Source organism: Carex rostrata, chromosome 14, assembly GCF_964058835.1.
Source record: "Carex rostrata chromosome 14, lpCarRost1.2, whole genome shotgun sequence".
NCBI classification, from domain to species: Eukaryota; Viridiplantae; Streptophyta; class Magnoliopsida; order Poales; family Cyperaceae; genus Carex; species Carex rostrata.
The window spans coordinates 348,240-361,586 of record NC_135931.1 but is presented as its reverse complement, the minus strand read 5'-3'; the positions used below and the strand labels follow the sequence as shown (position 1 = coordinate 361,586).

At 33.2% G+C, this 13,347-nt stretch overlaps 1 protein-coding gene across 4 annotated transcripts; it reads right to left on the bottom strand.

The window, feature by feature from the left end:
- Positions 1-7,495: 7,495 nt before the first annotated feature.
- On the bottom strand, positions 7,496-12,909 carry LOC144565317 (putative 1-acyl-sn-glycerol-3-phosphate acyltransferase 5). 4 transcript variants are annotated; one of them, XM_078315039.1, is made up of 8 exons: positions 12,704-12,909; positions 12,405-12,465; positions 11,759-11,848; positions 11,373-11,426; positions 11,048-11,265; positions 10,180-10,866; positions 9,698-9,828; positions 7,496-8,017 (listed from the first exon to the last, which is right to left on the bottom strand). In XM_078315039.1, the coding sequence occupies exons 6-8, from the start codon at positions 10,803-10,805 to the stop codon at positions 7,578-7,580; spliced, it is 1,197 nt and encodes a 398-aa protein (XP_078171165.1). In that variant the 5' UTR covers positions 10,806-10,866; positions 11,048-11,265; positions 11,373-11,426; positions 11,759-11,848; positions 12,405-12,465; positions 12,704-12,909; the 3' UTR covers positions 7,496-7,577. The 4 variants fall into 4 exon arrangements, with proteins under 4 accessions (XP_078171165.1, XP_078171167.1, XP_078171164.1 ...); XM_078315041.1 differs by having other exon boundaries at positions 11,154-11,265; XM_078315038.1 differs by having other exon boundaries at positions 11,048-11,262.
- Between the last annotated feature and the right edge of the window lie 438 nt (positions 12,910-13,347).

Genomic DNA, 13,347 nt, shown 5'->3' with positions numbered 1-13,347 from the left:
GTTATTTGGACTTTGAATCCGGTGATTTATAGTTCAATGTACAAAAGAAGCTATACATTGCAATGCACCATAGCCCAACTCTCTCTCTCTCTCTCTCTCTCTCTCTCTCTATATATATATATATATATATATATATATATAATATGAGGAGGGTTCAAATGCCTCCATTTTTAAAAACTTTAATAACTCAAAATTTAAATCTTAAAATTCAAAATAAAACCATTGGATATGAACTATATCATTTTATTTATGCACATGTAAAAAATTATGGCATTTCAAATTTGTTTTGATTGCCATCTTGAGCTTGTAAAAATGTATACAAATGTGGATAATTTCTAGACGTTGATTTTTCAACTTATTGATTCATATAAAAGCAAAATTAAAATGTGATAATTTTTTATGGGCACATAGAGAAAATAACATAGATTACATCTAACGGTTTTATTTTGACGTTTAAGTTTTAAATTTTTGAGTTATTTAAGTTTTTAAAAATGGAGGCATGATGGAGGCATTTGAACCCTCCTCATATAATATATATATATATATATATATGAGTTAGGCTATGGTGCTATGGATAGCATAGTGGCCTCTATGCTACGGCTCAATATTCGAGTTTTCAAAATCCAAACGGTCGATCCGAACCGTTCATCTTATTCTCCATATTAATATCTGCTTGGAGACCAAATTTTATAATTTTCTGAATTTTTTTACTATTTATTAAGCCACTTTGAAAATCGCTAATCCAACGGTTTTACTGTTTTGTGCAGCCACCGTTGGATCAACAATTTTGTAAAATACTTAATAAATAGTAAAAAAATTCAGAAAAATGTAAAATTTGGTCTCCAAGCAGATATTAATATGGAGAATAAGATGAACGGTTCGGATCGACCGTTTGGATTTTGAAAACTCGAATATTGAGCCGTAGCATAGAGGCCACTATGCTATCCATAGCACCCCAGCCTAACTCTATATATATATATATATATATAAATATGTTAATATGCTTTCGGTAGCATATGGGCCGAAATACACACGGTCCAAATTTAAAATTTCAAAATTCAAAAAGTCGATATGAACCGTTCATCTTGTTCTCCATATTAATATGTGCTTGGAGACCAAATTTTACATTTTTCTGAATTTTTTTTTACTATTTATTAAGTCACTTTGAAAATTGCTGATCCAACGGTGGCTTAACAAAACAGTAAAACCATTGAATCAACGATTTTCAAAGTGGCTTAATAAATAGTAAAAAAATTCAGAAAAATGTAAAATTTGGTCTCCAAGCACATATTAATATGGAGAACAAGATGAACGATTCAGATCAACTTTTTGGATTTTAAAATTTCAAATTTTAACCGTGTGTATTTCAGCCCATATGCTACCAAAAACACATTAGCCTATCCTCCTCTCTCTATATATATAGTGCTGAATCCGGAATCCCTGATTAGCTTTATTCCAAAAATAACTGAAATGCATATCTACTCCCAGTCCCAGTCTACTCCAGAATGTTATGAAATGAAAAGTGCCTACCGAGTACCGACACTTTTTAAAAATAAAAAAAAAAAATTGCAAAGGTAGATAATGTCAAAATCAGAAGGAATATAATGTTTAGTTTCCGATTTTATCATGTTTGATAATAATTGCAATAATTTTGTTCTATGCAATCTTCTAATTATATTGTTTGACTAGCTAATTTGTAAAACATACAATAATTGTATTTAATGATTTTTTTGTATGAGTGAGTTTGTAGGTTCAAGAACATTATAATTGCAAGATTAAGTTTGAAGAACCAAGGAAATCAACAAAATTCTACAAAGATTAAGATTATAAATTGTAATATCAAATAGAAAAGTAAAGCATATTTGAAATTGTTGATTTATGGAATTATCCGTTCGGTAGGGAAGCAAACTGTTTAGTACAGAATGTATTGAATAGTACCGGACGAATAATGAAACGTCTTAGTACGGAACAATTATTCTAGTTGGCAATCGTTCAAAACGGAATGTTATGTAGCATCCAAGGACTCCCCAGATTATCTCTGTGCTTAACTGATGCTAACCGTACTGTACGCTACTCAGGTTATACATAGTTGGGATGAAATATACTATCTGTCATGTATGGACATAAACGTACTGAACGATTAGTATATAGTTCAAAAAGGCAAAAACCCTAATTTCAATTATATTTGAACTATCCATTTGAATGGAATATTACTGTACTTAACGGATCAATTCGAATACCTAAATCTAAATTAAGCTCTCTCTATAAACAGAGTTAATACTCTTACTTCAGATTTAAGCTAGCCGCCTCTAAATATCACAAAACACTTATTTTGTGTTCTGAACAGCTTTCATCTTTGAGAGGGCTAAAACTTCAATACTCCTTTGATAATCTCAAATCAACTTAACTAATATACTCCTAGATCTAGTTAGAGTGTTGGTCTGTTGGTCTGTTGCTCTATAATGTGAAGATCTACTTTAGTGCTCCCTTCTTATAGTCTTGTGACTCCCCGCTTATAGGACATTAAGGGCTCACCAGCTCAAGCGTTTCCGCTCACGTATATCCATAGTTGTGTGATGATCTCCTGTGTAGGACTCTCCAACTCGAGTTTCTAGGCTCAATCTTTTACACGAGTTGTCCGTGACTTTCCACTTTTGTTTGGGCTCACGTGTCACGAGTTGTATCATTTTCTTCATTGGGTAATAGGAAAGGTGTGTCGATGAGAGGTTGCGTTGCCCTAGAGATTTGAGCATTTTAAGCTTAACACTGTCAACATCCCGCGTATCAATCTCTTTTACTCTATCTATTTACTTTACATTGTTGATTGACTGGAGTTATTTGTTTCTTTTATCTACCATCACGAACTAAGATTCTTTAAGTCACCAAATTCACTTCTCCAAGTACTGTTAGGGACAACAACTACAACCACAATTTTTTTATAAACCATAAATAAATAAAAAATTAACAAACCAAGATGATTTTTGTACAAAAACCATAAGTATCGATATGTTAAATTGACCCGAAACACCATAAGTTTCTGTTGTATATTATTTTTCACAATCTTCTATAATTTTTTTTTTGTTGTGCCGAGATGGTTACTCGGTCCGGTTGATTTTTAGTAATTTTCACCTCGGCATTTTTTTTTGTTATTTTTAACTACATTTAGAGGCGCTACAGTAACTACATTTAGAGGAATAATGTATTATGGTCCTCACTAATTATATTGTGTCCACTAATGGGATGGGCTACGCTACTCCATGGAGTAAAACGCGTTTGTATTCCACGCCGTATTTTCATTTTGAAAATCCAAACAACCGATCCGAACCGTTAGATGTGATCTCCATATTGAAATGTGCTTGATCTTATTATTCTAAAAAGATATTATACAGTATCAAGTAATTATTATTCTAAAATCCCAGCAACACCCTTTCAAAGCCTCGGCACTAATTATGCGTCAATATTTCTCTAACAAAAATAGTTGACCTCATAAAAATAAATATTTCAGTGCATAGATATAAATACTTTCAAAACTTAGATATTAATACTTTCAGTATCATATGTAAAAAGAGGAGGGATTCAATTACAACATTATGACAGTTTAGGTGCCCACAAGCAGTTATATAAAAATTACAACATTGTTTACTATATATATAAAAATATTTGTATTCTATGAACTATATACTTCAAGATTTGATTATTAATATTAAAAAAAAAATTTATATATCTGGAACGATTGCGGTCCCCACAAGCAATTATGGCAGTTTAGGTGCGGGTACGACGTCAGAAATTTTAAAAAAAAGGTGCGGGTATGATTATTTAAAAATAATTAATTTATCATTTACATTGTTTACTATATAGATATAAATACTTGTGTTTTTTAAACTATATACTTCAAGATTTGACTATTAATATTTTAAAATAAAATTACAGATCTGGAACAATTGCGGTCCCCACAAGCAATTATGGCAGATTAGGTGCGGGTACGACATCAAAAATTTCAAAAAAAAAGTGCGGGTGCGATTATTTAAAAATAATTAATTTATCATTTACATTGTTTACTATATAGATATAAATACTTGTGTTTTTTGGACTACATACTTCAAGATTTGACTATTAATATTAACAAAAAAGTTACAAATCTGAAGTGCAGTTTGGTCCCCACAAACAGTTATGACAGTTTAGGTGCGGGTACTCATATCAGCTTTCTTTTTTTTTTGTTAAAATAAATATATAATTATTTAGAGTGCCGAATTCTCATATCAGCACGGAGCTTTTTTCAGTTTTTTTTGGAGGCGGATTTCCATCTTAGTACAAGGAAAAAAAATTCTATTGTATATTAATTAAAAATTTGTGAAATTTTTTTGGACTGAGATGCTATCTTGGTACAACACAAAAAAAAAAAAAAAAATTCATACTAATTTAACATCTCGGTACTTATCATTTTTATGAAAATTAAAACCATCAAGTTGATTTGTCAATTTTTTTCATTTTATTTATGGTTTATAAAAAGAAGGAAGCGTCTAATTGTCCACAGTCTTTTGTCCACCATTTGTCCACAGCTTTGACTTGTGCGAATACTGTAAAATTACTTCTACATGCTGTATAATTATACAATATATCACATAAAATATATCAGTTAATCACAAAACATCCAGCAACTATTTGAAGTGGTCCCATGATAGTTAGAAAAATATAGCAACTTGTATAACAGGACAAAATAAATGTACTTTCAAACTGTACTTTCGAAAATTACAGTTATAGGAAGTTATTGGCAGTTAGAGTTAGTTATTAGCGTCCACACTGGGTTGAATCTTGTATACTGTAAAATTGAATCTTGTATACTGTAAAATTGAATCTTGTATACAGTAAAATTTTCAATTGAATCTTGTATACTGTAAAATTGAATCTTGTATACTGTAAAATTGAATCTTCAACACAATAAAATTTACAATTGAATCTTGTATACTGTAAAATTGAATCAGCAGAACTGTAAAATTGAATCTTGTATACAGTATAATTTTCAATTGAATATTGTTCGGATGAATAAGAAGCCTCTCTATCATTTCTTTCTTTCAGATTTTCACAAGATGAATACTGTAAAATTACAAGATGAATACTGTGAAATTACAAGATAAATACTGTAAAATTAACAAATCAATACTCCATATCGCCTTTCTATCATCTCTTTCCTCCAGATTTCCACAAGATAAATACTGTAAAATGACAAGATGAAATATTGTAAAATGACAAGATGAATACTGTAAAATTAACAGGGCAATACTATAAAATTAAAAGATTAATACTCCATATCGCCTCTCTATCATCTCTTTCTTTCAGATTTTCACAAGATGAATACTGTAAAATGATAAGATGAATACTGTAAAATTAACAAGACAATACTGTAAAATTAACATATTAATACTCCATATCGCCTCTCTATCATCTATTTCCTCCAGATTTTCACAAGATGAATACTGTAAAATGACAAGATGAATACTGTAAAATTAACGGGGCAATACAGTAAAATGAACAGATCAATACTCCATATCGCCTCTCTATTATCTCTTTCCTCCATATTTCATTTGAAATGCTAGATCTGTTACTGTATACAACGAAAACAACAAATTCAACATAAATAACTTACTAGATTTGAATTTTGCCGTGCTCTTCAACAAAAATAACTTCTATTCGATTGCGCTCCACGATTGAAGGTTCCATTGTGATCATGTATAAAATAGATTGTAGGAGAGGAGGCCATTCAGATCTGCACGATCGATCTAATTAAACCTGAGCAGACAAATTTGAATAACACTCTTCCATGGCGATCATGTTCAAACAACGAGATCGAGTCAGTAATCTTAAAAACGAAATCGTAAATTGAACGAAAAATAAATGACAAAAGAAAAATACAAAAAAAAAATCATATAGATTACGAAGCCAGAACGAAGCCAGAAATGGTCAGTAAATTGAACGAAGCCAAAAAAAAATCATATAGATTACGAAGTCAGTAAATTGAGCGAAGCCAAAACGAAAAATAAGTGACGTACTGAGTCAGAACGAAGCCAATCCTTTGAATGAAATTAGCTTCGAACTACGGAAGAGAGCTCGCCAATCGTTTGAATGAAAGAGCAAAGAGGAAGTCAATCGCGAATGGAGAATGGAATGAATCTGGCATCGCGCGAAAGAGGAAGGCAATCACCAAATGCGGAGAAAATCAGATCGGATTTGAAAATATCGGAAATGAAATTCAAAAAAAAGGAAGGTTCCGTCGTCCGTCGGTGTTTAAATAGGCCGTTATAAAGTGGATAGAGGAGAGACGGTTGAAGACAATTAAATCGGAATGGATAGTGTAGTGGACAGATGGTGGACAAAACTCAATGGACAAAAACCTTTTCTCTAAAAAGAATCCTACAACCACACCTTGTCCAGCTAATGTCCTGACAACATCACATGATTTGCAATTTCTTGTAAAATCAGATGTGCTACAATTTGTACTACTACTACTAGTAGTAGTCTGCTACAACAACAAAATTCATGGCAGGACAGATGTTTTGGTTCTCTTCTCAATTAAATACAAATAGTCAAACACTGATAGAATGTTACCGAATACAAATACATGTGATATTTTTTGCATGCATATCTGAAATAAATATTTTAATATTACAATTTGAATTTGTATAATCATTCCTAACAATATTTATATTTTTTTCAATTAAAAGTAATATTTATATACGCTTCAAAATAATATTTATATCCGTTAAAATATATATTTAATTATCTGGATTTGTAAATATCAGCGTATTTGTTTACATCTCTAAACCACATCTAAGCAGGTAGCTAACAGCATTGGAAATAATATTACGAACTTTATAAATATGCTGGCTATCAAAATAGTTGTCAGGTATAATTTGATGTTGAAATTAAGTTAATTGTGACTCATACGTCTAATATAGATAATGATAACTCTCGCATATTTATGAAAAGGTGTGTATTCAGTTTTGCTAAAAACATTCGAAGAAAATAAATGTCGAAGTTTATAACAATCTTTATTTAAAAACAATAATTGAAAACCAGTCTTTGACTTTGATATAGTCGCAAATGTAATACTCTCCGCGTGGAAAGTTACATATTCAAAATTCGAATCAGAAAATTTCTTATGAATAATAAATAATTGGATGACTTGATTTACAATCTTTACTTAAAAAAAAAAAAAATATCTGTTCCTAAGTATAGCCTAAAGTACCTGTCTGCATAAAATACTCACAATCAGATCAAAATTAATTTGATACCTATTTAAAATATAAAAATCCACTTTTAAGATTCATGGCAAAATAAAACGAACTACCCATATATGTTATTGTATACGTTAAGATATTTGGAGTTGATCTGAATTCATACTCCAAGTCTCCAACGGTGCCAGATAAAATATGGTTTCTTTCTTGGGAACAATTCACCGTAAGTCACAAGTTTGTATACTCATTGACATTTTCAAATATAGAAAGGGAAAAATGAACTGGTCATTGACATTTTCTATCCAAAAAAAAATAAGTCTATAGATACATCATAGTTGATATTAACTACGAACTTTTCTTCTTATGTAAATCAGCGCTGTGCCCCAGTAATTGGGGCATTTGTATACCATAGTAGGTAACAAACGAAAGGAAAACACAACTCAATCCTACATAAATTTTGAAGAAGATTGAGCAAAAGAAAGTGAGATAAATAATCACACCTGTAATCCCAATCACAAAAAATAACTTCAAGAGACATATCAAGGTAGGAAGGTCCCCTTCGGTGCCTTCATTAGGGAAATGTCCCGTAGACATGAAGTTAGCGAGGAGTTCATCTTTCAACCTGAATCTCTCAATCACCCAATCAGCTGATTCAGCTTCAGAACTAGGAATTTCATCTAATTGAATGCGTTCTATGTGCATGTGTACTTCTGCTGGGTCGGTCCCAAAGACGTTGTCAAGAAAGACAGGCAAGTGGTGCTTGTACGCGATAGTGACATCATAAACTGCAAAATACAATGGAAAATATTTATTATAATATTTTAATAAGCAATATGGTTAAATGGTTTTGGTGAATAAAGTTTGATTGGATATTCAGTGTGTAGAGTTTTGAACACTAAGGTCATTTATTATTTTTAAAGTAAAAGTTTCTGCCTTTTTGGTGCAGCATCCAAAAGAGTAAAATATCATTTATACCATTTCAAAGCTCAAGATATTTTACATGCCCCCAGAAATTCAAATCCTTAAAAAAAGGAGATATCTAATACAAATGATTATTTTGTGACAAACAGTGCCAACTTTTTATTCATGCTTGAAACAACAGATGTGTTATCATCAAAATAACATGCATGCGAACAATTATAGGTTTTGGACTTCTCAGAAGGCATCAATGATGGACTTATAAAGCTCTTGATGCATTCCAAAATGAAGTTGAAATGACACATTATATTTCTTTTGCTTTTCAGTGCTTACATTTTGTATTATTTGTATAACAAATCTACCACTTAATTTTTGTTCTTTGAAACTCTTTATTTGAGTATTAATTTTATTAGCACCGAACCCATCTGGCACCCAAACTTTGAGCATGGATCCCATTCTCCTTCAAAATGCCATTGTGTTCATTTAACTAGTTTGACTAACTTGTTTATCCCCATTGTACCTTTCAGTCTCCACAACACACTTCTTTTCCTAATAATTTTGTCTATACAAAATTATCTGCAGCTCTCACTCTACATTTTCTTCCAAATTCCCACCGAAGAATAATATACTTGTTAAATACAATCAATAAAATGATGATCAATCAAAAATTCCTAACTTCACTTTAGCTCAAATCCTCACTGAACATACAACTTACTTTCCATAACTTATTTAGTCGTTATTATTTATTTTATTTTTTAAAAATAAAAAAAGGAATTTACACCACCGTTTCTTATTGCAGAAACAATTTAAAATTTGCCAAAAATTGTACAGCCCCTATGTCTTTACTCAGCTTGGTGTGGACCGCGGGCTAGATGTTGTACCAAATACTGACTGGTAACAACTGTTACAAACTCACCCCAAATACCACCAGCCACCTCCCCACCCCCCACCAAACATATTTCCAATACTAGATCAATCTAAAGTGTATGAAACCACATACGAAAAGAAAAGTTTTGCAATTAACAAAAGTGTACTGCATAAACTTACATTTAGTGGGGTTAATTCCAGTATACTGGGAAAAGAGTGAACGTCCCCATAAAAAATGGAGAGAATAGGGATTTAGATTTTGAAGAGTCAAGAGTTAAGGTTCTAATTTATTGGACAAAAAGGTGGAATCTTAATTCCAGTATAGTGTCTCAAACCACGTACTCAGCTAATAGCGTTTCTCATTTTAAAGGAGTAACTCAACAGGACGATTCAAAGTTTGTGACTTAATGCGCTTAAGGAAAGTGGACAACAATATATTTCCAAACAAAATACGTACAAACATGTGAGTTTCACAAAGTAGGGAATTTTCTAACCTTGTCCATCTCTTCTAAGAACTTGAAAAGAAATATACTTTTTAAGAAGAAAAAGGTTGAGTACAGTTTATATGAAAGCTAAATATCAACATGTAAAAGGTTTGAAGAAAGCACACTCTAACTCTTTCAAATCCCCTCAACAAAATTCAATGAATTAAATTGGTGAATAAAAGACAGCAAACTAACCTGCATCCAAGGAGCTCCTTAACTCCTCTACACAAAAGCTGAAACCCCTTGTCTTTGGAAGGAGTACGTATTTCAAAATGGGCAAACCGTTTTCAACTGCATACTCTTGGCTTTTAATGCACTTCTGTTCACTGAAATAAGGCACAAATAATAAAGTATTATTTAGTAACATGTAAAAGGATTAAGCTATTAAATGCAGTGTTCATGAACTTCAACAAAAGCTCAAAATAAAAGTAAAAGGTACAATCTGGTAGTTTCTATAATCCATATTGCATCCTGTTCTCTACAACAATGCGCAGTTAGTAACACCAGTGCCACTACATAAGAACATGAGCAATAAAGGAGCAAACAGCAGCAATTATAAAACTAATTCGTGCTGGTTTATGGTTTTTGTGGTTCCAAGAAAATTTCAGCTCAATTTATATTGACGTGATTACTTTATAAAAGAAATAACAGAAGTAACAAATGAAACAACAAATTACGTGTAATCAGTGCCTTCAGGAAAAAGGGCAAGCCACAAAGGATCCCTTCGATCTTTGAACCTTTGAAGATGGTTCCTCATAATTTCCTCATCAATCTCCCATTTCCTCTCCACTGGCACAAACTCCATGATATGAAAAGCCCAGCCGAACACAGGCAATTTCATCAAACTACTCTTCAAAATATACTTCAATTGCCCCAAACGCCCCTTTCTCATTGCCAGATTCCACATGTACATCCAATCAACCTCAGTTCTGTGGTTGGCGAAAAGCAAAACCCGTTCCTTTTTGGGTACAGTTTGACCCGAGAAGATCACCTTGGTCTTGTTGATTTTCTCGAAAAGGCAAGGCCAGAGAGAGAGCCATGTGCCAAAGAAAAAAGATGTTGCGTTACGGCTGTACCTTATGCTAAACAAGCGTAAGAATAGAGCAGTGGCAGGGGCACAATATACTAACAAGAGGAATGCAGTTGACAGTATGATGAATAGGCAGACAATGCCTCTTATTCGTCTCAGTGGTGTCAAGGGCCGGTGATGCGGCAGCTCATTCATACTGATGGTGGGACCTCCTTCAGTGAGGGGATGCTTCCCATTGATTTCTTCTTCTTGTTTATAAGTGTTACCATTCATTTTTCCACTGAATCAAATCAAATCTCGATCTTTTTTATAAATTAACCGTCCATCAGGGAACCTACACAATTCATAAATATATATAACTGTCATCAGAAATTAAATCAGGTTAGGAAAAAAAAATGTTTTGATCTACAAACAACATAAATTTCTGCATCGAACTAACAATAATTAGATCCAGATACGGAATGAGGGGTAGGCCGCCTCCCTAATCCCTATTGTTTGTTTGTGAAGTATCTCACCTTAAACTTAGGAGCAAAAATCCATTGCTGCTTTCGTACAGTGGTTTGGAAAATCTATGGGCAATCGATATTGGAACATAAAAGGGTTGAATGAGAAGAGACTCACCGTCCAAGTTACGCCGACTCTTGTTGTAGTTGTAGTTCGTTAGTGACCCAAACAACATTTAGCACTTAAGCAACAACCACTCTTCGCCTAAAACTACTCTTGCTCCGACCTTCTTCACAAAAATCACAAAATTTTCCAAAAATCAGATTTGAAATTTTTGCAAAAATTAAATATTGACAATTGCTAGTAAGCTACTATATCAGAAAATTAAAATCAGACCTTGAGAAACCTTCTTGGCCCACTTCTTATTTGCAACTAACAATTTATGTTCACCTGTCAACATATGTGCAACTTCAATACTAATAATTTATAAATAAAACAGTGGTATTTAACAAGTTATACTTATGTTATAAATAAAACAGTGGCACTATGGAATTACAATGGTAGAACAATCCATAGTTATATTTATGTTATTTAACAAGTTAGTATCATGTTTGGAAATGTGTGGTGATTAAACCATGAAAGAAAATGATTCAAAACATATACCGGTGTTGTGATGTATCGACCATTTTATCACTGCTAAATGAAAAATGACTCCCTCGTCACTAAAATAGTCTGCTAACTTTCAAACTTTACAAATATTGAAAAAAATAAGCAACACTCACCACATAGGTCGTTAATTTTCTTGACCTTATCCTTAATGTCCTTCTCAGTTTGTTTTATGCTTGTAGAGTATGGTCCTAGTCTCCTAGACCCTGTAGAAAAGAGTAAAAAAATAATAATCAGAGCATTCACAAGATCTAAATTTAGGCTCTGAGAAAAAAGGATAAATACCACAAAAGATTTTGAGTATATATAAGCGAAACGTTTAAAAAAAATATATTTCACAAGGCCAATCAGAAAAAGTACTGTGCTTTTGTTGAGAATAAAAAAAAACAGAAGAACAAACTAAATCAGAACTTATAATGTCCTTCCCTATAGTCAATTTAAGTTTAACACTGGTACAGGACTTGGTTTAGTTTGAGATAAGGGCTTGGTTTAGTTTGATTCCTTATCTCAAACTAAACCAAGCCCTAGGTAAACTTGGATTTAGAAAGGTAGTACATAATGCAAAATCCTTCAATTGCGCAAAACTAAATTTTCAAAACATCACCCACAGAAATATACTAAGCAGAAAATCAAAATGCTTTACAGAAGAATCGCCGGTCCATATAATGACACAGATCCAAGTGTTCAACCAAGACAACCACAACATCAGAAAAAATAAAAGAGAGAACTAAAGGAATTAGCATATCACATGAAAAGATATACCTTGTTATGCCGCCTCCTTGCGACTTCAGCAAAATTCACTGGCTTCAAAGTCCTATTCCATCTACAAAATATTCAAACAAACAAAAAGTCGAAATAGAATTGACAAATTGTTTATGACATTCAACAAAAACAGGAGTTATTTTCATAATACTTGCAGCTTGGGATGGACTTTCTCATGTGGTACAAGTTGAATCTGAAGATTATGCTCAAATAGCAAGTAATCGTTCATCTCATCAGCGGCCAAATTGGATATTGCTATAAGCCTATAAGAACCGAAGTGGAAGAGAGAGCAAACTAACCAGATACCGTGACTGGAGGAGTAGTGGCGGTCCTGGCGGAGGACTGGTGGCGGAGAAGTGAAAGAGACGGAGAGAGAGCGATCTGGTGGCGGAGAGAGATGGAGTGAAGGAGAGAGCGGAGGCGGCGATCTGGTGGAGGAGGCGGCGACTGGTGGCGGAGTGAGGACAGAGAGATCGCAGAGAGAGGAGCCTAAGGCTGTGCTCCACAAAATAAATAAGAGGGGGGGGGGGGGGGGGGGGGGGGGGGGGGGGGGGGGGGGTAGGGGACGGGAGGGGAGGGGAGGGAAGGGCATGGGAAGGAAGAGAAGAATTTAAAGGCATTCACCTGCTCCATAAGTTAACACCGATGTAAAGCAAGGAAGTTTGTAACCTACTAACCTGTAATATTATCTTAAATATGACTACTTTGCCCTCACTTGTATGTATTTTCATTTTATTTTATGCCATCAATCCAAACACTATATAATATTTTCAATAATTAACATTTTTAATTCTTCAATTTGATGAATCGGCACCAGCGGTCCAGCCCTGTTCAATAGTCAAGAGATCATTTTCATGTACCAAAAGTGACACTAGCAGACTAGCTATATCTCCAAAATCACATGTTTCAACTCAACACTCATACCAGTTCGGGCCGGTACAAA

Bases quoted from the DNA above. Each gene is read 5' to 3' on its own strand.
- LOC144565317 (XM_078315039.1), bottom strand. From the start codon at position 10,805: ATGAATGGTAACACTTATAAACAAGAAGAAGAAATCAATGGGAAGCAT. The intron at 9,829-10,179 runs GTAATTTGTTGT...GCCTTATTTCAG, and splicing joins CCTGAAGGCACTGATTACAC to TGAACAGAAGTGCATTAAAA. The intron at 8,018-9,697 runs GTTAGTTTGCTG...TGTATTTTGCAG, and splicing joins AAGGAGCTCCTTGGATGCAG to TTTATGATGTCACTATCGCG.